At 43.8% G+C, this 24434-nt stretch overlaps 1 protein-coding gene across 2 annotated transcripts in view; it reads right to left on the bottom strand.

The window, feature by feature from the left end:
- Positions 1 to 24434, bottom strand: part of TEX10 (testis expressed 10) — a 49500-nt gene that overhangs the window by 9279 nt on the left and 15787 nt on the right. For both annotated transcript variants that reach the window (XM_060247791.1, XM_060247792.1), the window contains exons 2-10: positions 23280 to 23472; positions 21244 to 21950; positions 17224 to 17470; positions 13389 to 13501; positions 12501 to 12739; positions 9853 to 9988; positions 8575 to 8750; positions 7549 to 7726; positions 3023 to 3108 (exon numbers count right to left, since the gene is read on the bottom strand). In XM_060247791.1, the coding sequence (XP_060103774.1) occupies positions 3023 to 3108; positions 7549 to 7726; positions 8575 to 8750; positions 9853 to 9988; positions 12501 to 12739; positions 13389 to 13501; positions 17224 to 17470; positions 21244 to 21950; positions 23280 to 23459 (2062 nt within the window). In that variant the 5' untranslated portion in view covers positions 23460 to 23472. The remainder of the gene's footprint in view (positions 1 to 3022; positions 3109 to 7548; positions 7727 to 8574; positions 8751 to 9852; positions 9989 to 12500; positions 12740 to 13388; positions 13502 to 17223; positions 17471 to 21243; positions 21951 to 23279; positions 23473 to 24434) is intronic.

The following is a 24434-nucleotide window of genomic DNA, read 5'->3' as shown; positions in this document are numbered from 1 at the left end:
AAAAAACACAGTCTCTCCGTTTACAAAATAATGATAATGTATAATGTTTAACAAAGACACCTTTAACTTTGCAACACACTAATGCAGTTCAAAAACCATCCGGTGCGCAACATAGCTACTGTCCAAAATTCATAATAATTTTATAATCAGTAGCTATATTGTATGGATGGTTTTTTAATTGCATTAGTGTATTGCAAAGTTAAGGTGCCTGGTTAAACATTATACATTATCATTATTTTGTAAGAGAGACTGTGTGTTTTTTTCAAGTTATTTTGTCTACAGCAGAAATATAGTAGAGACTCATTACAATGTTATTTCACTTTGTGTAAGTATAAAACACCAGTATACAAGACTGTAGTTTAGAACTATAAATTAATTAAATGTGAATATCTACATCTTCATACATGATCACAGAAGCATTGTCTAAGAGCGCTATAACGAAGTATCTAAACAGTGCCACCGTTGGGATGCCTGGACTCCACTGAGAAGCATTCTATCCTATGGGCCCAAAGGGTAAAATGCACTCCATTGTCTCCTATGGGCTCACAGGATAGAACGGGGAGATCGGGCACCACCGCATGTCAGTGGAGCCCAGGCATCCCAATGGTGGCACTGTTGCCCTGCTTTGATGCTTTGTTATAGCGCTCTTACACCAACACCCCGCCCCCCATTGCAGAGATTGTGTGCCAGCCAGCAAAAAAGGTGTGAAAACCACCAGCACTCCTGGAAGTGCTACAGGGCATTTCTCACAGCCTGCTGTAGCGATTCAGATCCAGGAGGAGGGGCTGAAAATCACATGATGCCTCAGGCACACCCCACTAAGGGGCAGTTCTGTGATAGTTTGAAAAGGTAAAAGTATTCCAGTAGTAGCCAGTTATTGCAATGGGTCTGTCTGAATTGACAGAAAGAACCTGTTACTGGGCAGTAGCTGGCCAGCTGTCATTCCGGAATACTTAGGCTGTGTGAAAAAGACCTTGGTTATGTTGTCACTACTCATCACTTAACCCAGCACTTTTTGTTGTGGTACTTTCATGCACACGTTGTTTTGGGCTGCTGAATTTCTGAAAAATACCTCGAGTCCACATGTGCACAAAGTACTATAACGTTCTGCACCTGATTGGCAGTTTAGGATACGTTTAGTAACTCCAAGAAAAGCTGTCTTGATATCTGTAATCCCTGACATTTTAAAACCTTTTTATATACACCCACACTGCTTGAGGCCTCCCATATCATTGCTGGGTACGAGGAACGTACAGTGCAAAGAACTCTGAATATATAATGTACTGTTGACTATATAATGTGAATTATTTTAAATTCTATACATTATGCAAATCATTAATTTTTGTCTATAGTAATCATATAATAGTAGTAAGAGTGTTGTATGTATTTTTCAGGGCAGCATTTCTTAAAGCTGCAAACTTCAAAATATCACTCATTTCTCCTAAACCAGATTTTTTTTGGGGGGAGAGGCAGTCTAAGAACATCTCACATTTTATTTTACAGAAGCTAAAAGAACCAAAGTTCTCTTTTGTCTCTGTTAAGCTTTTAAGAATTGATTCCAGACCAAGAGTTCAGTAATTTACCGTAAATCATAATTAATACCATTGTTGCTTCTTGGAGCTCTTACATTTTAATACCTCTAGTGACAATGAAAACAGCTACTCCTGATGTTTTCGTTACAAAGTATAGATTCAAATCCTTAAATTGGGACAAAAGTTAAAGCAGGGGTGTCAAACATGCAGTTCGGGGGCTGAATCAGGCCCCCGGAGGGCTCCTATCAGGCCCCCGAGCAACTGGCTGTCATCTGCTTCCTTCTCCCTATATCTTGCTTCCTTCTGCATAACAGCTTGCTTTGCCAGGCTCTCTCAATCGCACAGCAGAGCTACTGAGCCAAGCCTTTCTTCCTTCTATTGACTGACACCCCTCCCCACCCCCAGTCCGTGGGGAAGGAAAGAAAGAGCCAGACCTTCCTTTGGCCAGTTCCCTGGATCCCATGGGAGAAATATAAAGAAAGCACCTTTAAAACCAATGAGTGCTAACATTTTAAGCATGTTTTAAGTTTTAAAAAATATATATTTGTGTTTGTCTGTGTTCTTTATAAAATTTCTCTGCTACCTAATCTTAAATAGGTACACACATGGCCTGGCCCAACAAGGTCTCATTTATGTCAGATCCAACCCTCATAACAAATGAGTTCGACACCCTTGAGTTAAAAGTGTTGGTTTGGCATATTATTTCTATTAGGCTGTATTAAGTCTGGTAACAGCCCAAAAGCAGTCTTAATTATGAAAAGAGTATGGCTGGGCAAGAAGTTCAAAGGTGACAGAAGGCAACACTGCCTTGCAATGAGATGATGGGGGCACCCCACACCAGTTTTCCATTCAGCAAAAGAGGCCTTTGGAAAGTCATACCAACGGGCTGCATCTGCAGGCACAATCAGGACACAGAGGTCTGCCGGACGAAAAGACACCAGAGGCTATCTGGGTAGTGCAAGACTGCTAAATTATTTTAGTGGGCTAGCCAGTCTTCTTCCACCTGCCAGGCTGGCATAGACAGCTACCTGGACGAATTTCAATACACTACTGAGCATTCCAACTGCAATAATTTATATTTAGATACTGAGAACAATGTTTCAGAGCTATGAGGCCACTACAGAACCAAATGCAGAGTTGTGTGTTAAAAACCAAGGACACACCCATCAGAGCTGCATTTTGTAAAAAAATTCACGCTCCTGTAAAATAGAAAACAAAACCTAGATATAGCTTAGATGCTCTGCCTACTGGCCCAGATTGAAAAGGAATCCTCACAAACTACAAAGGAAATCCAGGTGACAAAAAACGAGTGGGTAAATGAAGAAAACCAGTGCTTTCACTGCTTTTTCCATAAATGTTATTACTTCTGCTCACTCTTTGCACTCATTTTTAGTCTCAGTCATCTTGTAGTTATTTTCTTCCAATGCAACCAAACAGTATCGTCTTGCAGAAAGCCAATTCAATTTCTTTACTACTTTCACGAGAGTTACCTGTAAGGGTTGAAAATAAGAAGCTGAAGTAGTCCACCTCAGCCACAGAGCTCTGCGCTGGACATTTCCTTCCCACAAAAGGTGATCTACGGGCGGGAGGGGGTGGGGGGAGAGAAGATTACATTCATCATTTAGGCCCAAGTTATACAGAGCTGCAGTAGATTTAAATGCAAATTGCTCCTAACCGCATATTACGGGAGGTTCACATTCAAATAGATGGGCGGATGCGACACTGCCCCCTTCTACCAGCCCTGCTGTCCTCTTGACATTGTTTTTCCTCAGAATCAGAAACCAGAAGGGAGAGAGGCTGAGACAAAAATCCCAGGAAAGAAGGCTTTCGGAGAAGGTTCTTTAGATCAGCTCCATGCTCTTGCTTTGTGCAGAAAGGGGGCATGTCAAGACATCAATCTGTCATGTACCTGAAGCCTCTCAGCCTAGTTTTCATATTAATATGTGTTTCTACAAACCACCAATTGGCATACGTACTGGAGGGAACAACTGAAGGATTGGAGAGAAAAATGAACCAGAAGTCGAAGAAGGAAGCCGAAAAAGTGTTGGCAAAGATTGAGAAATGCGCCTCGTTAATCATGGCTGGGGGGAGACGGCCTCGCAGATTGCTATGACTTGGAAGGCTATAAGCCAATTTGCTTGGAATTTCTTCCTCCACATGAACACTTTATCATGGGGAGGCTCATTTTTAACCCAGTGTCTGATCATGTAGGAAAAAGAACCAGCAATCTTATTCACTTCAGGGCTGCCAGCTACAGCCTGGTAACAGTGGGAGGGTTGTGGGCGGGAATACGGAGGAGCCGTCATGCTGACTGCAAAAAAAATCAACAACAGAGCAGGGAAGTTAGAGAACCAGTGAAAAAACCAAATCGTTTCCCAAGCAATTAGTAAACAAATGCTATTGTAATAATAAAAGAAAAGAACACACCCAATCACAAAATCAGGTAAGAGGCAGTGTTCCCTCTAGGTTGAGTTAGTGTGAGCTAGCTCACAATTTTTTAGCCTCTGGCTCAGCTCAGGAAAAAATTGTTCTAGAGCAAACTAATTTATGTAGTAGCTCACCACTTTAATGCAAGTAGCTTACAACTTTAAAGCCACTAGCTCACAAAGTAGAATTTTTGCTCACAAGACTCCATTGCTTAGAGGGAACGCTGGTAAGAGGTCATACAAATATCCTTAGAAACTCAAACCAAAAGGAACCGATTAAATCACATTACAGTCCACCTCAAACAAGGTAAAAAAAAATCTTCAAGGAACAGAACCCACATACAGATGACTTTGAACAATGTACAAGGGATTCCCAAAACTCATAGTCACATAGCAGGTCTTCATCAATAGGATGCAACACATATAGCACTGTCAAAGGCTGATTCCAAAATGCATCTAAGTCAAAAATTCCATATTCAATATGAGAATCTCTTTAAAATCTCTACAGTAGCAACCTTTTTGGATATATGCCTTTGTCAAGAGATGAGAATAACACCCAGTTATGGAATCAAGTAAGTGGTCAGTATCCACTAATACAGTGACGTTACATACAGATGGAGCACAGTCACCTTCTCAATGTGTCGCAGTCCAATGGTAAATTCAAATCAGGTACGGTGACAACATACAAAAGATATTCTCTGCAGTGGCTAGGGAATATATCCAAAGTGCAACAACATGCCGGGGGTCATAGAAACTTTTTTTAAAAGACTGATATTTTCCTACAGGATAACCATGCCTCATCTCCCTTCTGTGTCTCTTGCCACAGGTGCTTTCCCCAGCTTGTACAGTCTTGGCAATATTCCAAGCCCCAGCTACTGCTAAGAAACATTCTTTTATGCTGGCAGACTAGTTCATTTAGACCCCTTTTTTATTTCATTTCAGATGGATCACCGATTTCAGAAACGCAGCTATAACCAACTAATATCTAGGAGGAATTAGATGGGATTTGAAAGACATACACACCAGCTGTAAGGGGAAACAATTTGGCTCTAAGCACAGTAATTTTTCCCCCTTATTTGTTACAAACAGACTGAAAATCTAAATTGGAGAAACCGTCCAAGACGTAAGCGGGCAAGGGATGTTTATTTAAATATAAACCTTCCAATCTAATACCGTCTTCATGCAAATCTGTTTTTGAAATACAAACGAGGGTTATGTATTTGAGCCTCTATCTGAATTAGCCTTCTCTACAACAGTACTGTGCGCTCCTGGATAAAGCCTGAACATCTGAGCTTCCATTCTGAGTAACTTTCTGAGCTTTACAATTGGAAAGAAAAGCCAGGAGTCATATTGGTAGTGTAAAGAAAGACTCAAAGAGATAACAAGGGAGCTCAAAGTCTGCTCCGCAGCTGTTGTGGCACCTCGACAGGCAGGGTGCCACATTCTGATATGCTGCAAATTATGTTGTGCAAATAAGATGCTGCACCCAGGGCCATAGGATTCATCTCCAAGTATCACAGGTTGCGTCAGAACAGAACAGAAAATGCTGTCTACGGGTTGCTAATCTTTTTCAGAGAATCATTTCAAGATGACCTACCCGCTGAATGACATACAGTACTGGAATGTAAGCTATTTTATTATTTTCAGATGAGGTACAATGCATGAATTTTGCCGAATGCACTCAAGAGTTCTTCCACGCAGACACAAGTGTTATGGCCAGCGAAACTTCATTAAAAAGAGTTCAGTAATATGATAATCACTTCCGAAATATCCCATATATGGCCACGTCTAGTTCTAGGCTAGAAATTAAATGAACAGTTCCTCGTCACCAGCTGCAAGCTGAATCTACCATATTCATGCAATTATATGGTATTTGAAGAAGATTCAAGTTTGAAACACTGCAAATCTAGTACTCGGCATTAAACGGCTCCCCCAGAACTTTTAAAGTAACACTCCAAGCTGACAAAACATCAGATAACTCAAGTTCACAAGCTGAGACTTTCACACTTCCTACATTTAATTCTAAATTAGTACTTTATCCAGAGAGCAGCAACAAGTCCTATTGAGAAATAATAGCTATCTAACAGGAGACCGGATCAATTATGTTGCTGTGCTGAGTCTTATTTAGATGACCCGAGAAGACTGACCGAGTCCGAAAGAGGATATGCGTAAAAATACCTCCCCACCCCCATTCTCCACCAGTACAACAGACCATTCCCAGGGAAGAAACACAGCGCCATCTACTGAGACCATTCACTCCCACAAAACAAAACCAGATCTGGAAACTGTGCCTGAATCTTGAGTGTCCTCGGCCAGAGAAAGTTAGTTCCACTCTTTACAAGCCGCTACAAATTTCAAAAAGGAATGCTAAAAGTTCACAGATGTATTTTTAACTTGGTGTGATAGCCAACATACAAGTCTGCACAGTTTAACCTGCCTAGTCCAGGACAGCAGTTCAGCCTCCTCCATCAATTTTGCAGACCAGCATGGCAATTCTTTTTTTAAAATACAACTGGTATACCAGATTTAAGCAGTGGTTAGTCAATTTAATCTGGTAATATGTTCTAATATAATCATCGTCAAATTCCCTGTAGCAAAAGTACAACGACCAAAGCCAGTTCAGGTATGCCTGAGGTGAAGGACCTCAGCTGTATCAGTGGAATGGAGAAAGCACCCAGCCAACCCATATCTCAAGTTACTAGATCTTAATGAGGAGCTACCCCTTTCCAGCATTATTTTCCAACCACATCAGAAATAAAAACACCTTTCTCTGCTTGTCACCTCCTAAAGCCTGCAGAGACATTCCAGGTTAGACCTTCTGAAAACTAAGCCATCTTCTTCTCATTCTTTATTTTGAAGAAGAGTGGTTAAATAGCCACTGGCTTTTCCTGGCCATTGCACTTCCATTTACTGTCACAATACAGGCATTTATGAGGAAAAACCTGATACCAATTTTGTAAAAGCAAAACATGAACTGTACATACAATTTAAACCAGTAATCATGGGGGAGGAAATCCCAAATATTAGCGAACTCTAACTGCAGGCGCAAAGGATAAGTGAAAAAGAGTACTAAAGGCCAATCCTTTCCCCTCTAGATCTAACATGACCAGCCTTCTGTGTCCTACTTAGAAAGCATGGCCTTCTAAAGCCATGCCTTCTTCGCCATCAGGCCAGCACAGTGCTCTCTTCTCTGTCAGTTACAGTTGCTTTACTGCCCCTAATCCGACTCCTAAAAAAATAATCTCTGCATTTTAACTGTTGAAAAACTTTTAGCCTTCTGATTCCAGGAATAAGGCAGCCTACTTGATAGCTTCTGGACTACACAAAAGATTATTTCGCTTTCTCGGCCCCTAACTACCAATTCACAGAGAGCTTACTTTCGGACACCAGAATGCAAACTAGTTTTCCTCTTCCCAGTCTACAGATTGACACAAGTTACCAATGAGTGAGAGGCCATTATGACTACCCACCGCCAATTCTGTGCATGCAGGAGATGAAACACCTGGTTCTGCAGGCCTCTCAATTCAGCAAATTTAAGACCGTTAATCAGTTTCACGATTTTAAAAAAAAAAAGGCGAATGGCTATTTACCTGGTACGCAATATCCCAATAAGAGTGGCAGATAACTTCACAGACAGTTTTCCCATAATGCAGCAGCGACTAAGAGAAGACAGCAGGCTAGCTGGTAATTGTGGCAAAAAGTAAACAAGCTGGACTAAGCGCTGCTGAGATTCGACTGGCAGAAGAGCCACAGCGCCATCTAGTGGATCTAAAGCAAACAGAAAAAAAACACAAAAAGCTAAAAACATCTGAGAACGTATTTTCCATCAGTATTTTAGACAATGAACTTTTTTTTGCATTCCTTTCTAAACTGTTATGAGCATTTGCAAAACATGTATCAAGCTACAGAATGTGTCAGTATTTAACAGACTGCTTTCTTAGTTTAAGACCAAAGGTTCCTATTTTTAACTTTATTTATTTAAAAGACTTATTTATTAGCCACCTGTCTTCTTTACAGAGATCAAGGCAGTGTATTATAATAAAATACATAAAACAGATCACATAACACATTACAGAAAGATACTGAAACGCTGTTGCAGAACATACCACATATCAGGGCAATCCTAAACAGAGTTACTGCCTTCTAAGTCTCACTAAGTCTAAGGTTGTAACTGTGCTTAGATATATTTCTCATATTTGCAAGGACCTATACATGGAGAAATGAAAGAGTGCACAAAAAAGCCATAAGAGTTTCCATTACAGCAATCTGATCCTTCAACAGGTCTTTTTCCTCCAGGCGACTTCAGAGTCATTGCCCAACTTGCTCAGAGATACACAAGCGTGAAAAATCAACAGAATCATATTTTGCAAAATGGAACTTGAGTTACGGACTTTCGTCCGTGTCTCACTCTGGCCCTGCAAGACAATTTGGGCAGAAGTCTCTTCCATTAAAAATAAAGCCCCTGCACCAGCAATGGCCTTCTTCAAATTAGAATCATGAGCTCAATCTACCGCTGAAGTGTTTGTTTCTAGGCTCCTGCCTTCTGAGAAATCAGTAGTCTTTGTCCCCCCCCCCCCCCCAATACTTCTAATTTTAAATTTCCATAGAGATGTTACCATAAATTCGAGGAGCAGCAGCTTGTAAACTCTGCAGCATTTCTTTGTTTGCCCGAGATGCTGCAGAATAAATAGTTCCAATAAGCTGGTCTGAGAGCTCCGGGTTTCGCAAGCCAAGGAGAACAAGCTGTTGAGGGAGACCAGCCAGCCAACGCGTTAATACTTTGCTTCTGCTTCTAGAGAACAGAGAAACATAATAGCATCAGCGTAAAACACCTAGAAGTTTAGACTGCTTTCTTAAACCATTCAAGCATTTCCACAATTACACATCATCAGGGTCATTTTGTAGGGAAATAGTTGGTGCAGCTCATTAGCTCCCACCTCCCAGCCAAAAGCAACCTGACACAACAAAGGAGAGCCCCGGGCAAGTGAGGCCTGCTTGGGCTGGCTAGACATCCAGCCAGTCCAAGCAGGTCTCGTTCAGCTGGGGCTCTCCTTGGCCGCCCCCGCCCTGTCAAAAGGCCAGCAAGTCACCTGCTGCCCCAAATCACATAAGAAGTGCAGAAAGGGTGGTGCGGGCTTCTCCAGGGGTTAATGAGGGCTGCTGGAGGTGTGGCAAAACCCCTGATGGCTGGCTGGCTGGCAGCTCTCCTAATCCAGGGATTGTTATGCAGCTGCACCTACTATTCAATGGAGAAGGTAGGTATGTGGGAAGGAAGATGGGGAACCATCAGAAAAGTGCAGGAGCTGTGCTCCTGTGAGCTCCTGCTGAATTCGAGGCCTGCACATCATCATCAATTAGAACACACAAACAGATGAATACAATTTTCAATGAAAAGCAGAGGAATCATGACGTTCCACAAAGAAAGTACCATGAGGTATGCTGTTTCTCATGAAAAAAGGAAACTTCTGGTTCTTAAAAGGGGCGTATCTAATTTTCCTTCTGTAGCAAGATCTTTGTTTCACATTTGACCGTGCACCAGTTTTTTTTATTGCTAGATAATAATCTGCCCTCACAAATGGAATACCCTAAGCTGTTTTCCCTCCCTATGGGCTACAGCATTTCTTCCTCTCATATTTTGGCTGAATTCAAATCAAAAGAGCAATACATTCTTCAACAGTATTACTCAGGCATCTCCTCTTTCAGCAAACTTATATTTCAGCCAAAAAGCCCACCTGTGAAATTCATGCATAGCGGCCAGTATCCCTACAAATTGTCCAGTTGTTAGTGTCCAGGCTAGCATCTCCTACTCCTGAGTGAGGAACCCAGGGATCATCTCAGTAGAAAAATATTAGAATATATCTTAGGAAATTCAACAGAAAACTAAAATATTCTACCTGTTTGTCCGAGTGTTCAACTCTTCTTTTTGATAAACCCTGTTGAAAAATTTCAGAAGCAAGGTACGCACAGAGAACGGAAGATTTCTTTGCTGGTAGAGCGTGTAAACGGCTTTCATTAGCGTTTCAGAAGTCACTGGGGAGAAATCAAAACTTTTAATTGTCTTTGATCTAGGGAACATGTGCAGAGACGTTTTTTGGCACTTTATCCTACTATGGGGCTGGATCCAAAGACCTCCTTGTGGAATGAATGTCACCTCACCTTCACACTGCAACTCTCTGTGCCACCTGAAAAGCCAGGCCTGAGAGCAGGGGAACACTCAGGAATCATCCAAGAGGCAGTGTGGAAGGCTGAGCAGTAAGAGAGAGCAGTGGAAACTCTACTTGTGCAAGAGGAAGTGCCTTCCCACTTGTGCAGTGCAGACAAGAAGAATTATTGGAGATTTATACCCCACCCTTCTCTCTGAATCAGAGACTCAGTGGCTTACAATCTCCTATATCTTCTCCCCCCACAACAGACACCCTGTGAGGTGGGTGGGGCTGAGAGGGCTCTCACAGCAGCTGCTCTTTCAAGGACAACCTCTGCCAGAGCTATGACTGACCCAAGGCCATTCCAGCAATTGCAAGTGGCGGAGTGGGGAATCAAACCTGGTTATCCCAGATAAGAGTCCACGCACTTAACCACTACACCAAACTTGACAAGACTCAAGTGGATTCTAGATTCCCACCCAGAGCACAGAGATACTGCACTGTGTGTGTGTTTAGATTGAAATGTTCCTTTAACTTCATCGAGGACAATTAAAACAGCTTCTGAAAAATTCACATTCACATGCTATCTCTTGTCATGGAACAAAACTGCACCGAACTGATGTGTGCATTATGATATTATAACTAACGTGTCCTGGCACCACAATTCATGCCTATGTGCAATACTGTAAACGTCTGAGAGAGATCAGCTTGGAACCTAGGCTTCCTGCCCACTTGTGCTCCTCCTTGTCCTTTGTGGAGGCAGTCCTGCAGTGAAGGCCACATCTCCTCGGGCGTCACGTACACAAGACCAACATCTTCCAAGCGCCCAGTGAGAGAGGAATGTGCTCCACAGGACAGCACTGCGCTTGCAACTGACAAAGATGGTTGCAAAGGAGGGGAAAGCACAGGATCCCAAGTCACAGAAACTGTTTATTCTACAAGGATAGAACACCAACACTTGTATTCCTGACAGTGAAGACAATAGTATTTACTACCACTGTAGCTCATAAGAGCCTGATAGAAGATGATGATATTGGATTTATATCCTGCCCTCCACTCCGAATTTCAGAGTCTCAGAGCAGCTCACAATCTCCTTTATCTTCCTCCCCCACAACAAACACCCCGTGAGGTGAGTGGGGCTGGAGAGGGCTCTCCCAGCAGCTGCCCTTTCAAGGACAGAAACGCAGAGCGGCTTACAATCTCCTATATCTTCTCCCCGCACAACAGACACCCCGTAAGGTGGGTGAGGCTGGAGAGGGCTCTCCCAGCAGCTGCCCTTTCAAGGACAACCTCTGCCAGAGCTATGGCTGACCTAAGGCCATTCCAGCAGCTGCAAGTGGAGGAGTGGGGAATCAAACCCGGTTCTCCCAGACAAGAGTCCACACACTTAACCCCTACACCAAACTGGCTCTCCTATAAAATGAATCTCCATTCTTTTCTCCAACAGAAAATGCTAGCTGAATCCAATCTACATTCTTTCAGTAAAAAGTGGATGAGCTGATTACAGGAAAAGCCTCATCCTACTTATTTGCATCAAGAGCAGCAAAATAATCTACTAACTTTAAGCAGTTCAAGAAGCCCTCTGTGAGCAAAATATGAATGGCAAACTGAAGTGTTATTTCTGAGTTAGTATTTTGTGATCCCCGTCAATTCTGCTACAAGCATGTGCAAGCACTATGCCACACGTCTCAATTTACTTCTTCCCATGCTATATTACGACTGATTTAATAAATTTGCGCATTTGCACCATAACATCTGAGGCCATTTATCCTGATTGTATATACCTTTGATTGATAGGAGAGCCGGTGCAGTACAGTGATTAATCGATCTGGGAAAGGCAGGTTCCAATCCCCACTCCGCCATGCAAGCTTGCTGGATGACCTTGGGCCAGTCATGCAGTTTTAGCCTATCCAAGCTTTGCTATCCAATGCATGAGAGGAAAACCATATAAACTGCTCTGGGTCTCCACTGGGGAGACAGGCTGGGGATGAATGAAATACTGTAAAACTACCGGCCAGGAAGAGTTTCCCCCTTTTGTCTTTCTTCATTGTAAACATACTGGTTAAATGCAACCAAATTTTTGCTGGCGAAAAAGAAGAGAAACATGCCAAAAAAAGGCTGTAATGGGAATTGTGAGATTTGCAAGTCATGTGGGATGGGGGAGCAGGACTTTTTTTTTTATAGCAGGAACTCCTTTGCATATTGGGTCACATACCCCCGATGTAGCCAATCCTCCAAGAGATTACAGTAGGCCCTGTAAGAAGAGCCCTGTAAACTCTCAGTGGATTGGCTACATCAGGGGTATGTGGCCCAATATGCAAGGGAGTTCCTGCTACAAATAAAGCCCTGGAGGGGAGGGGACTGTAGTAGGGAGAGGAAATCGTTTGAGTGACCCTTACCTTTGTTTATCTGTATCTGCCAAAGCCTCCAAGTCACTCTCAGCAACCCGTCCAACTGCTTAGAGTTCAACTTGTAACCACCTTCAAGAGTCTCTATCACAAATTTTCTAATCATATCTATCCAATGAGAATCCATGTGGAGTGTTGCAGAACTTGCCAACGAGACCATAATATCGCATAAGGTCAAATTTAATAAGAGATGGTCAACGTTATTTGAAGGCGTCATGTAGCACTTGTTGCTAGATGGAAGACAGAAAAGAGTTGTATGAATATTGACAAAACCTTAACACTTCAGCATTACTTAAGGGGGAAACTGTTTTAATGGAACCTCTCATGAGGTGCATAAGACTATATTTAGCTATCTCAAGTAAGAGCATATCTAATCCAAAGTACTAAAGACTCACTGGGACCCAATGCAATCACCAATACATCCCCAGTAACAGGGGAAATGAGATCTATGAAGAAGCCGACAGTTTCAAGACTGTGCATACTCCATAGTTGGTGCACATACACATGCACAGTTAATGGTGCTAGAGCACAGATTAGAGAAGTCCCAGGTTTACACAATTATATTTAAAAGGCTTCTAGGGGAAGGCAATGGTAAACCACCCCGAAAAAAGTCTGCTGTGAAAATGTTATGATGCGATGTCACCCCAGAGTCAGAAACGACTTGATGCTTGCACAGGGGATGACCTTTACCTTTTTAGTGCCTACAATTGTTATAAGCAGCACCCGAAATCTCAACCAGCAGAGAGAAGGGCCTAAGACTGTTCTAATGACTTGACGGGCCACTCATGGCATGGACAGAAAAGTATGTTTTTGTTTGAAAAATTCCTATGCCCCCTTACCAAGGAACCCAATCACTCCCTCTTATGTCTTCTTGCGTACCTTTTCAAGGAATCTTTCTTTCTGTGCTTGATCGTTTCTTGGAAAGAGTAAGGAAAATGGCACATGAAATGGTGCTTGAAATCAGCCAGATAATTTGCTCGAAGCCACGCTTCCTGTTGTGAAAACATCATACATCAAATGAAGGTAAACCACGATAATAATTTTCTCTATGCAATAATTGCCGATTGCTTGAAGACAGACTGAGCTTTTCGGAGGGAAGCTTTTGTAAACAGACACAGTTATTTAAGAGGCTTTCAAGTGCGTAATGCAAGTCATATAAATGACCACCACACCCATTAGCCACAAGGCAAAGACTTCTAGCATTGAATAACAGCTAGCAGGAGGGGCAGTTTTTAAAAAATAGACCCTTCGTTATATGACTGCAAGATGTAACTATGTTTGTTCTTTCACCAACTGACTCGCACAAGTGATTGGGGATGGGAACCAACTGGGAAAAGCCAGTTCGGTTCACAAACTGAACAAAGGCATGTCTCAAGGCAGTTAGTAAACCGGTTTGCATGGGACGCAGCCTCCCTGGGGTCCTAGAGGCTCCAAAATCACAGGACTCTCCAGCTGACTCTCCTCTGCCTGCCCACCAGGTTTGGTGAAGGCTGGACTTTGCGGTCCAAGTTACAGAATACCAAACTAGGCACCCCCCCAGAAGAGCAATTTTTGGGAGATGTCAGGTGCAGATTCGGGAGTGTATAGAACAGACCCTGAGTGAGCTTTAGGCATCCAACTCACAGTGCACCTCCCCAGGATGCCCCTTCACATGCCTCACAAGTTACATGTGGATTGCAACTGCAGGGTCCAAGTTCTGGACCCCAAACAAGGTGATCTCAGGAAAGTGCTTTTTGGAGAGATGTCAGGCACAGGTGCATAGACCAGACCACCCTCCGTCCTACTGAAATTGTGATCACCGGGCAGGACAAGCCTGCAAGCCACCCGCAGGCTCCTACCCAGCCCCACCCTCCCTCTGTGGACTGTCACTGGGCAGGGCCAACCCTCCTGCTCTGCTCAAGGCATGGAAGCCACCTGCACAGATGCAGGTGGCTGCACGTCCCCAGGCTCACCCTCCCTCACTGTATGGACGTGGTGAGTTGCTCCCAATGGGGAGAACATGCCAGCATCACAAACACAGAAGCTCCAGGGAGGTCATGTTGCCACCGGGCGGACTTTAAGGACAAGAGTGGATGGCTACTGTACAAGGACAATGATATGGAGTTAGTGACCAGCATAACGGCGTGGTAGGATTTCAGGGCAGACTGGAAGGATGTGTTGGGTGGCTCCCGACAGGAAGATCATGCCAGCATCCACAAACAGAACCCAATGAGAGGGCATGGACCTGGCCAGTGATCACGGTGTCAAGCGGGCAGTCTGAGAGGACTTGGTGGATGATGGCTCCAGCGGGGTGGTCCATTTTGACCAGCATTTACAATGGTGTGGGCAGATTTGGCTGTGCCCAGTTATCACGTGGCCAGCTGATGGAGGACACAAGGTGGTGTGGGTGGATGGGAGCTCGTGAACCGGTGGCGAGGATAGAAGTGGGAAGATAAGGACCCATGAAGAGGGCAATATAACATCGTCACTCATAGTGCTGGAATATTTGTGCTGCTGCACCTTGTATCTTCAGGGTAAGATCCATATTTGTGTATGGAGATTTTAAAATTGGGGAAGGAGACATGCTCAAAATTAGGGAGGTACAAAGTGGAACAATTGCAACGCGTTTGTTTCTTCCAGCACGGTCACAGTGCCTGTTTTGCAAGGCAACCCCAACCCTCCTGGCCTTGCTTCGGGCTCAAGAGCCACCATCCTGGGGTGAGGTTTGACATGGAGAGGACCCCAAGCAGCAACTCTGGAACCAGACAGGCACCCACCAAGATCAGAGCCAAAAGAGAAGCGGGGTGGTGTCTGAAATGGAGAGGAGTCAAGGGAAAGCACCCCAAGCAGTAACTCTGGATTCAAGCAGGCAAACCACCCCCTCCACAGCAGATTGGGGTGGCATTTGAAATGAAGAGGAGTAAGGCATCCCAGGCAGCAATTAAATCGAAGCCCCTCCCCCCAAAAAAGCAGCCTGAAAATAAAAGCACCCAAAGAGCACTGCAACCTGAAAGGAGGGAGAATAAAATGAAAAGAAAAGGAAGGGGAGGGGAGGGGAGGGGAGGGGAGGGGAGGGGAGGGAAGGGAAGGGAAGGGAAGGGAAGGGAAGGGAAGGGAAGGGAAGGGAAGGGAAGGGAAGGGAAGGGAAGGGAAGGGAAGGGAAGGGCAGGCAAGGCAAGGTAAGGTAAGGTAAGGGCAGGGCAGGCAAGGGAAGGGAAGGGAAGGGAAGGGAAAGCTGACAGCAGTGAACGCCTGATAAATCAAAATGCTTGCTATGTGAAAGAGGCATTCAATCCTGATTTTCTTACCCTTTGCAGCATGAAAACGAGTGGCAGCTCAGAGGACCCCATGGCAAAACTAAGCTCCCCAGCTCCTGACTGAATAGGCTGGCTCCCACCATGCCTAGCAAGCAAGCTCATGCACTAGGGCTCCTGCTCCATCCCAACCTACCACGCCCTGTGAACAAAGGGGACAGGTGCTCATCCAACACACAGACATCATCCCCTCCTATTGCAAGCAATGGGAAGGGAATTTTGTTATTGGCTGGCAGCATTATCCATCAAGCTTGGAGGGTCCCTGTTTGTGTTTCCAAGGCTGGAAAACATCACCACCCCCACCGTTACCTAGCGTTTTCTTGCCAGGTTTTGTGGGTGGGTTTCGCTGTCCAAGCCATACCCAAAAACTTGGTGATTTATTCAGATTTTAGCTCATCCATTGTGATCATATCAGGCCATGGGTAACAATACCCACACCTCGGTTGTCTTAGTTGGGATGAAGCCTGAACTGCAGAAGGCAGAAGACTCTGCTCCACTGACCACTCTTGTATTTGATATTACTAGAATTTTTAACAGACCTGATTAATCCACAGGCTTTACATGACCTGTCAGTCACAGAGGTATAAACAGCACAGCGCTATTTCCTGCACTGCTACAGGACCAACCCTAAATCAGACTTTTCCCTGCAGCCACTGTGGCCGGACCTGCCTGTCCCACATTGGTCTTGTCAGCCACCAGCGAGCCTGCAGCAAACGTGGACTATTGCACCCTTCTTAAATCTTCGTTCGCGAAGCCAAGCCGAGAGAGATTTCCTTGTGTTCTGAGTTCTGAGCAGCCACAGTTCTAGGTACCTCACTAGGCTACGTTCAGCCGCATTCCAGGAGCTTTTGAGCTCAGTTCCTGGCATCTGCACTCTCCCCCACATATCATCACTTTGGGGAATAAACCGCAAACCCACCAGCATCTTCAAACACTTAGTGGGAAGCTAGGTGTGAGAGCTGTTCTAAGGATCCCGCTTTGTGCAAATATCCTAACCACACTTGACTATTCCAGCAAAATAATGGAAAACAGCTTGAAAAATCATGTTAACTGGGAGCAGGTGACAAGAACCATAACTGTAACTGAAATATAACTGAGATACTTTAAAAAAAATCACATTCTGCGTTACAATGAGACTGCCAATTAATATACTTTTCCAGCTTCTGAACGGTGAAAAATTCTAATAGCAGTTTTTGCTTACTTCTTCATTCTGCAGTTTCATATATAAATGGAAAAAAACGAAGCTACTCATCTTCCCAACACATTTATGTTTTGACTACTTGAAGCGCATCTTTTCTACAAGTTAAAACATTTGTTAAGTTTGCTAATTCAAGACGGAATGCGAAGACCACCCATGCACACGCTCTTAATTTTAGCTTCAACGCTGCAAATGTGCAACTCTCGTAATTTTAACTTCTTACCATTTGTTGTGGCTCTTCGTTTTGCTTGGCCAGCTTCCACAAGAGGTGCACAATGCTCAGGACTTGCTCCATGAGCTGCAGAGATCCAGGCTCTAGAAGATTCCCAAGGGCAGGAGCTGCCACTTGCATGGGAGATGCTTCAATCCAACAATCAAGCAGCAGCGGAATTATTATTTCAATAAATTTTTTCAAATTTTCAGGGGATGACAGGCCTTGTTCTGTGCCACCTGTTACACTCACCAAAGACCTAAAACAGAGGCCGACAGAAATGTACAAAATTACTGCACAAAGTCCAATATTTAAGCCACAATCATATATATATTGTTACCTTGTGCTGTGTCCAGTGGTGCTTGTGTCCGACTCTCTTTATTTATATATATATATAGAGAGAGAGAGAGAGAGAGAGACAGAGACAGAGAGAGAGAGACAGAGACAGACAGACAGACTCACGCAGGAACACAACACAGGATAAAAAAAATACACAGAACCAGACTGCGTCAAATGTTTTAGAATTCTAGAATACCAGAGAGAGAGAGAGCCAGACTCACTTCAGAGTGCCCAGTAAAGCCTACACAATCAATGCCAGTGGTCTTCAGGATGGGGAGCGCTCTGAAGGAGAAACCTTCTCAGATGAGTATCGCCACCCCACCTCCCTGCCCCACTGTTTGCGACCAATGAAGGACTGAGAACCCAGAAGGTAACAGGGCTTTTTTAAAGGTGATTGTTTCACTGTCCCTCGTCCAGGTCTCTGTCACCATGCCATGTCCACATCTTGTGCTGAGATGTAATATCTTGCAGCATAGAGGTCTTATTATTAACGGACCTGACACTGCACATCCGAAGTGTTGAAGGGGGATGGAAATTCCTAGCCCTCACACCCACAGGTCTCAGGATGGGATCAAGCAGGCCCATATCTCCATATCCTTCTGTTCCAGAACTTTCTCCCACCACCATAGCTCCCCCTGCTCCCTTATCATTGGGATCCCAAGCCCAACACTGGCTCTCTCTGTGTTACTCTCACCCCTCTCACTGCTCCCACAATCCTCCCCCTCCCACACCTATCAGGCAATAATCCTAGATCTGCAAGATTGCAAGCCAATTGATCTAATCCAATTAACAAATTCAGCAGGCATAAGCCAAATCTCTTAGGTAAAGTGAACAACAATCTCCATCCCATCCCAACCTCCCCTCTTGCTACCCACCCCTGATAAGCAAGATACAAGCAGATTCTGACTAAAAAAGGGTGAGAGTAACATTAATTCTCTGTACTACCTAACTAACAATCCCAATATTAAACCCAGCATATGTAGCGAGGAGTCTTGCCCAGTACCAGGCAGCAGGTTAAAAGCCTCTCTCTTTCCCTGACAGGAGGAGGCAGAAGACCCCAGCAAGGTCTCAGTTCGATGACCCGGGAGGGTGGGAGTCCGAAGCCCTCCAGGCCTCTCATGTGCTGGCAAGTCCCCATCTCTAGGCACAGAGCCTTCTGCAGAAATGAACTCCGCCAGGAGTCTTTAGGGCCAGCCCGTGACCAGGATGGCCAAAGCAGGGCAGGGCATATAGGGCAAGCTGGAGGCACCCCACCACCCCTCACTCCAAGAAACAAGCTAGGGACTGCAGGGGGGTATAATAAGTGAACTAACGGACTCCAGGTCCATAGATAGCCTCCCGGTAAATACCAAAGAGGCAGAGGATGCCACAGCAGCAACAAGGTGATACATGGTGGCAAAGCGACTGTCCAGCTCGAATTTCCAGCCACCCGATTCTGCTACAACAGCCGAGGAGATGAGAAACAGCAGTGGGAATGGTGGAATACGCCACAACACAGGGGCTGGTGTTTCGGCCCTGTCACTGGCTCTTCGGGGACCACGAGATGATGATGTTGTTGAGAGGGTGTCGCGGCTCCAAACAGAAAAGCCACAGCAGGATGGCCAATGTCCAAGCAACCAGCTGCTGGGTCTGTGAAGGGCTGATAGTTATTCACAGCATCCAGGTTGATGTTTAAGCCATCCACCAATCCCAAGAAAGCTGGGAACAGTTAAGGCGGTCGCAATGGCGGGGGAGACTGCAATGGTGGAATCAATGGTTGGGCCGTCAGCTGCTGGCTCTACAGTGGCCGCAGAAGAGTGGGAGGCTACTGTAGGAAAGGCCATGGTGGCAGGGTCAACCTCCTAAAAGATCAGCAGTGGAGTCAGCATTTGGGCATCTTCATTCCTTCTTAAACCTTGCCCATGAACAGTAACAGCTCCAGTTCTTTAAACCAGGTAGGCTCAGTCCTCGCTCATTCGCTTCTGCCAAATCAGTGAGTTTATGTTTAATAAAAAATAAAAAATGTTTAATTAAAAAATGGAGAAAGTAGAGAAAGAAGTCCTTTTCTCCCTTTCTCACAATACAAGAACTCGTGGGCATTCGATGAAATTGCTGAGCAGCCAGGTTAAAACGGATAAAAGGAAGTACTTCTTCACCCAAAGGGTGATTAACATGTGGAATTCACTGCCACAGGAGGTGGTGGCGGCCACAAGTATAGCCACCTTCAAGAGGGGTTTAGATAAAAATATGGAGCACAGGTCCATCAGTGGCTATTAGCCACAGTGTATGTGTGTATATAACATTTTTTGCCACTGTGTGACACAGAGTGTTGGACTTGATGGGCCGTTGGCCTGATCCAACATGGCTTCTCTTATGTTCTTATGTTCTTAATTTATTCTGATCTGTAGTAAACCAGCAGAGCTCAGCTCACAGCCACCATCTTAGGTGCTTCTTTGAAAAAGCAGTCATGAGACTCCTCCTGAATAAGGCATCCCTAGGCCCCACTGGCCTGAACAACTGTAGCCCAGCGGCCAACATTTTACTTGGGGGCAAGGTGCTTGAGCAGCTGGTGGCCATGTAGTTTCAAGCTGTCTCAAAGGAGAAGGATTATCCAGACACATTTCAATCTGAATAAGGCCTGGTTTGGGGATAGAACCCATCTTGGTTGCCCTGATGGTTGATCTCTGACTGGAGAATGACACCAGGGTGCATCCCTATTGATCAGGGGTGTCAAACTCATTTGTTATGAGGGCTGGATCTGACATAAATGAGACCTTGTTGGGCCAGGCCATGTGTGTCATAAAATGTAATGCCAGGTAGCAAGATATAAACTTACCCAAATCAACAAAAAGAACACTGATACTGACACACAGAACACTGTTGGGCAAGGATTTAACACATATGACCTCCACAGGAATATGAGTAAAAAGGTAAAGTAGTCCCCTGTACAAGCACCAGTCATTTCCAACTCTGGGGTCACATCGCATCACGACATTTTCACGGCAGACTTTTTATGGGGTGGTTTGCCATTGCCTTCCCCAGTCAACTACACTTTCTCCTCAGCAAGCTGGGTCCTCATTTTACCGACCTCGGAAGGATGGAAGGCTAAGTCAACCTTGAGCCGGCTACCTGAACCCATCTTCCGGCGGGATCGAACTCAGGTTGTGAGCAGAGAGCTCGGATTGCAGTACTGCAGCTTCACCACTCTGCGCCACGGGACTCTTATGAGTACTGTGTCCCAATTTCAACAGCAGAGGAGGAATGAATATCAAACTTTTGTTGCAAGCGAACAAGCAATGCAGTTGTTCAAGAATGAACAGCTCTGAATTTGTCATAGTGGGCTATACCACAAAGTATCCGAAATGCCAAGCATTTATTCTAGCCAAGGTATTTATTCATGTCATTTTTTGTGGGGTCCACTGCTGAAATTAGGAGCAATGTATTAATGCAAAAATCATGTGTCATGCTAAAATCACATGCTCCTACATATAGCAGTAGGAGACCAATCCCAAATCCACAGTCTGTAGGAAAGAGAGGGAAAGTCAATATCTAAACTGGCACATTGCAAGAGCACTATTTCCTGGAACGTAAGGCATGGGAATACAAGGATAAATGGTGAGGAACCAGCTACTTCCAACCACTTCACTTTCTATGCTGGGCAGCCCATTATCAGTGAGGAAAGACGAACAATCAAACAGGTTGCCAGTTTCTTACCTCAGCCGGAATGATGAGTTGGTTCTGGGTTGCAAGCCCCCGTTTTCGTACAACTGGATGTGCTCCTGGCCCTTGGCAAGGTCTTGCCAATTGACAGTTAAGGCATTTTTTGGCATTTGGGGACTGCTATTTTTTCCTTGTAGTGCATCATCAACCAATTCACTGGATCCTTCCGCCAACACCTGGAGGAACTTCCGGAGCCTGAGCAGTACTTTCAGCCTCCACTGTTGGGAAGTTATCCTACGATTTGGACTCACAGACAGCATCCATGATACATTCTCTCTGCTTTTCAGCTGCTTTGACAGTTGCTGATGAGATATAAGCTCTACAAAGTTATTCAGCAACACGCTACTGCGGTCCATCAAAAGGGTAGGGTATTCCTCCAACAGAACATCCAACACTTTCAGAGAATCCTCCTGAATTCTTTCGCTGATGTGAGTCATAGCACTGGAGAGGTGAGCACTCACCAAAGGGAAAAACGGAGAGATATGCTCAGCTTGTATTTTTGGAGCCAGGAACTGAAGAAGGCGGATTGCTGCTGCTCTTACAGTAGAGTCCTTGTCTGTAAACACAGCTGCCAACTCACTCAGTATATTTGAAAGGTGTTCATCGATCACATATGGATACTGGGACAGCAGATCTTTGAGTCCCAAAAGTGCACTTTGCTTAACTCCAGCACTATAGTGGTTCATTTGTGAGAGCAGATCCTAGGAGAAACAGGCTGTATGTGTTAGTAATAGCTTCACAAGTAACCCGCATCACAAACTTTCTAAAACCAAGCTATTCATAAATAAATCATTCAAATGTTTTACTCTTATGCACAATTAGTGATTTGTGAACAATGAACTACTGGCTATATTTATGATCAACAGAGGAATAAAGACTACTAGAACAGCAAAATCTAAGCCTCAGAATCTTGCCGAACTGTAATCTGACGCAGATTTAGAGAAGTCTGACAGTGATTTCAAAGAGCTTAGGTAAAGACATTTTTGCAAGGTAAATGATTTATTGCCTCTTGGCTGGAGTAACCTGAAACCAGCTCCAATGAAATCTGCTCTACATCTAACTTACACTGAACCTCACGTCCTGAGGCGTTCTCCCTTCCCAAATACTTTTTAAAACATTTTTTTGTAATATCCAGCCCGTAGAAGAGTTCTGTTGAACTCAGGGGGTGATCCTCTCCTTTCTACTGAGGGCACTGGAGTTTCTTGGGGTACCTATTCCTGTCTGACATGAGATAGGAGTTTTTGTTAATATCTGTTCTTGCTATTTCATTGTTTTACTTGCACGCTTGTGAGAACCAATGTAATGGTTAGAGTACTGTTCTAGGATCTGGGATATGCAGGCTTGAATCCCACCCACCCTGCCATGGGAGTGTGCTAGGATTTTGGGCTGGTTACACTCTCAGCCTAACCTACCTCACAGAGTTCTTGGGAAAAGAAAAGAGAACAACGTAAGTTGCTTCACATCCCAACTGGGAAAGGAAGGCAGGGTATAAATGAAACAAAGTAAATAAATAAACGATAGCCAGATGTAAAACATAACCATGTATAAGAAACCCAGCAGAACCCACTACTGAACACAACAAAATTATAAGTTCGCCTACATCGCAAGAATGAGCACTTTAAACCCCTATGCGGAATGAGCACTCCACTATGAATGTCCCACCCTGAGAGTACTGTCTATTCAGTAAGAGGGGGCTCCTGTGTTGTATATTTCAGCAAACAATCTTTATCAGGAGCACAAAACTCACTGCACAGTTGCCATAAAACATAGCGCCATACAGATGTCATAGGGTGGAGGTGTGAGATATGTGAGATGCTGATCAGCATAACAGACTTTCTCAATTTTATCATACTAGTAGGAGGAGAACGTTTAGTTATTTCATGAAATGTCTTATCCAAGAAGCCTGAGAAAGCAGTCATTATATGATTTTGGTGCCCATGGAAGCTTGTGTTCTGTTAAACTAGATTCAAGAGGTGCTGTTTAACTTAGGGAAAGTTACAGCTAGTATTGATGTCTGCGTTCAACTGTACCTTTATGTTAAGCTTTCTGTTGTTTGTTGGAAGTACTGAGTCTTCTCTAAGCTGCTCAGGAATATGTACAGTCTTTGTTTTGAAGTTTGTGTCAGTGGCATTTTCTAGTCTAGGCTTCTTTTTCCCGACTTTCAGCTTCACTTTGTGAAAATCCTCCTGATGTTTCCTTTTCTTCGTCATTTTGAAACTAATTCTGCAAAGAAAATACCAAACACTTTAAAAATGCTTAAACAAAAAAAGTGAACTACATCCAACTAAACTCAGCAAGCAAAACCATCTACTACTCATTTTTAAACCCCAAAACATTAAACATATTGTGATCAAAAAGAGGCACTTATGTTACAGTTGAGAAAGAATTTCACATGCATCAGTTACCCTTCTCAAAGTAGTAGTAAACCTGTGTGTACTACTGCAGAGGAGATGCTCACCTGACTCGGACTGGGTCTCTCTCTCTCTACACACACACCAAAGGGATTTTCATTCAGCTTATTTTTATTTACATTATTTCTAATGCACCTTTGCCACTGAAACTACACAATGCAAGTCAATCCAATCAGTATTATCAGATATACGACACAATGTAACAGGACTAGCAAAAATCTGAAAGGAAGCACAGGAAGGAATAAGAATCCAGTAGCACCTTAAAGACTAAAACAATTTGCAGAAGGGTATGAGCTTTTGTGAGTCACTGCTCTCTTCTTCGGATAACTGTATCTGAAAAAGTGAACAGTCATTCACAAAAGCTCATATATTAGTCCTGAAGGTGCTCCTGGACTCTTACTCTTTTCTGCTGCTACACACAGACTAACATGGCTACTCATCTTGATCTAAAGCATAGGGATTAAACATAAAGTGAAAAATGATGTTACACAGAGATGTGAAAGCCCAGAAAAAAAATGAAAAAATTCAGAAAAAAAACCAGTTTTTTTCCTGAAGCCTTTTTCGTTTTGTTTTGTTTTTTCTGAAAAATTGAAAAAAGAAAAGAAATTGATTACGGAACATTTTATTTTAATATGATGAATAAAAACATGTTAAGACCGGGTTTTCAAATAGTAAACAGTTCAGGAGATTGTTGCTCCATTTGTTATAATTACAAATAAATATTATTTTAAAAGTAAATTATCTTTGTAATAATTGTTTGGATACACTATATTT

Source organism: Heteronotia binoei, chromosome 10 (assembly GCF_032191835.1).
Source record: "Heteronotia binoei isolate CCM8104 ecotype False Entrance Well chromosome 10, APGP_CSIRO_Hbin_v1, whole genome shotgun sequence".
Lineage (NCBI taxonomy): Eukaryota > Metazoa > Chordata > Lepidosauria > Squamata > Gekkonidae > Heteronotia > Heteronotia binoei.
The sequence above is the reverse complement of the archived record's forward strand: the minus strand, read 5'-3'. Positions and strand labels throughout refer to the sequence as shown.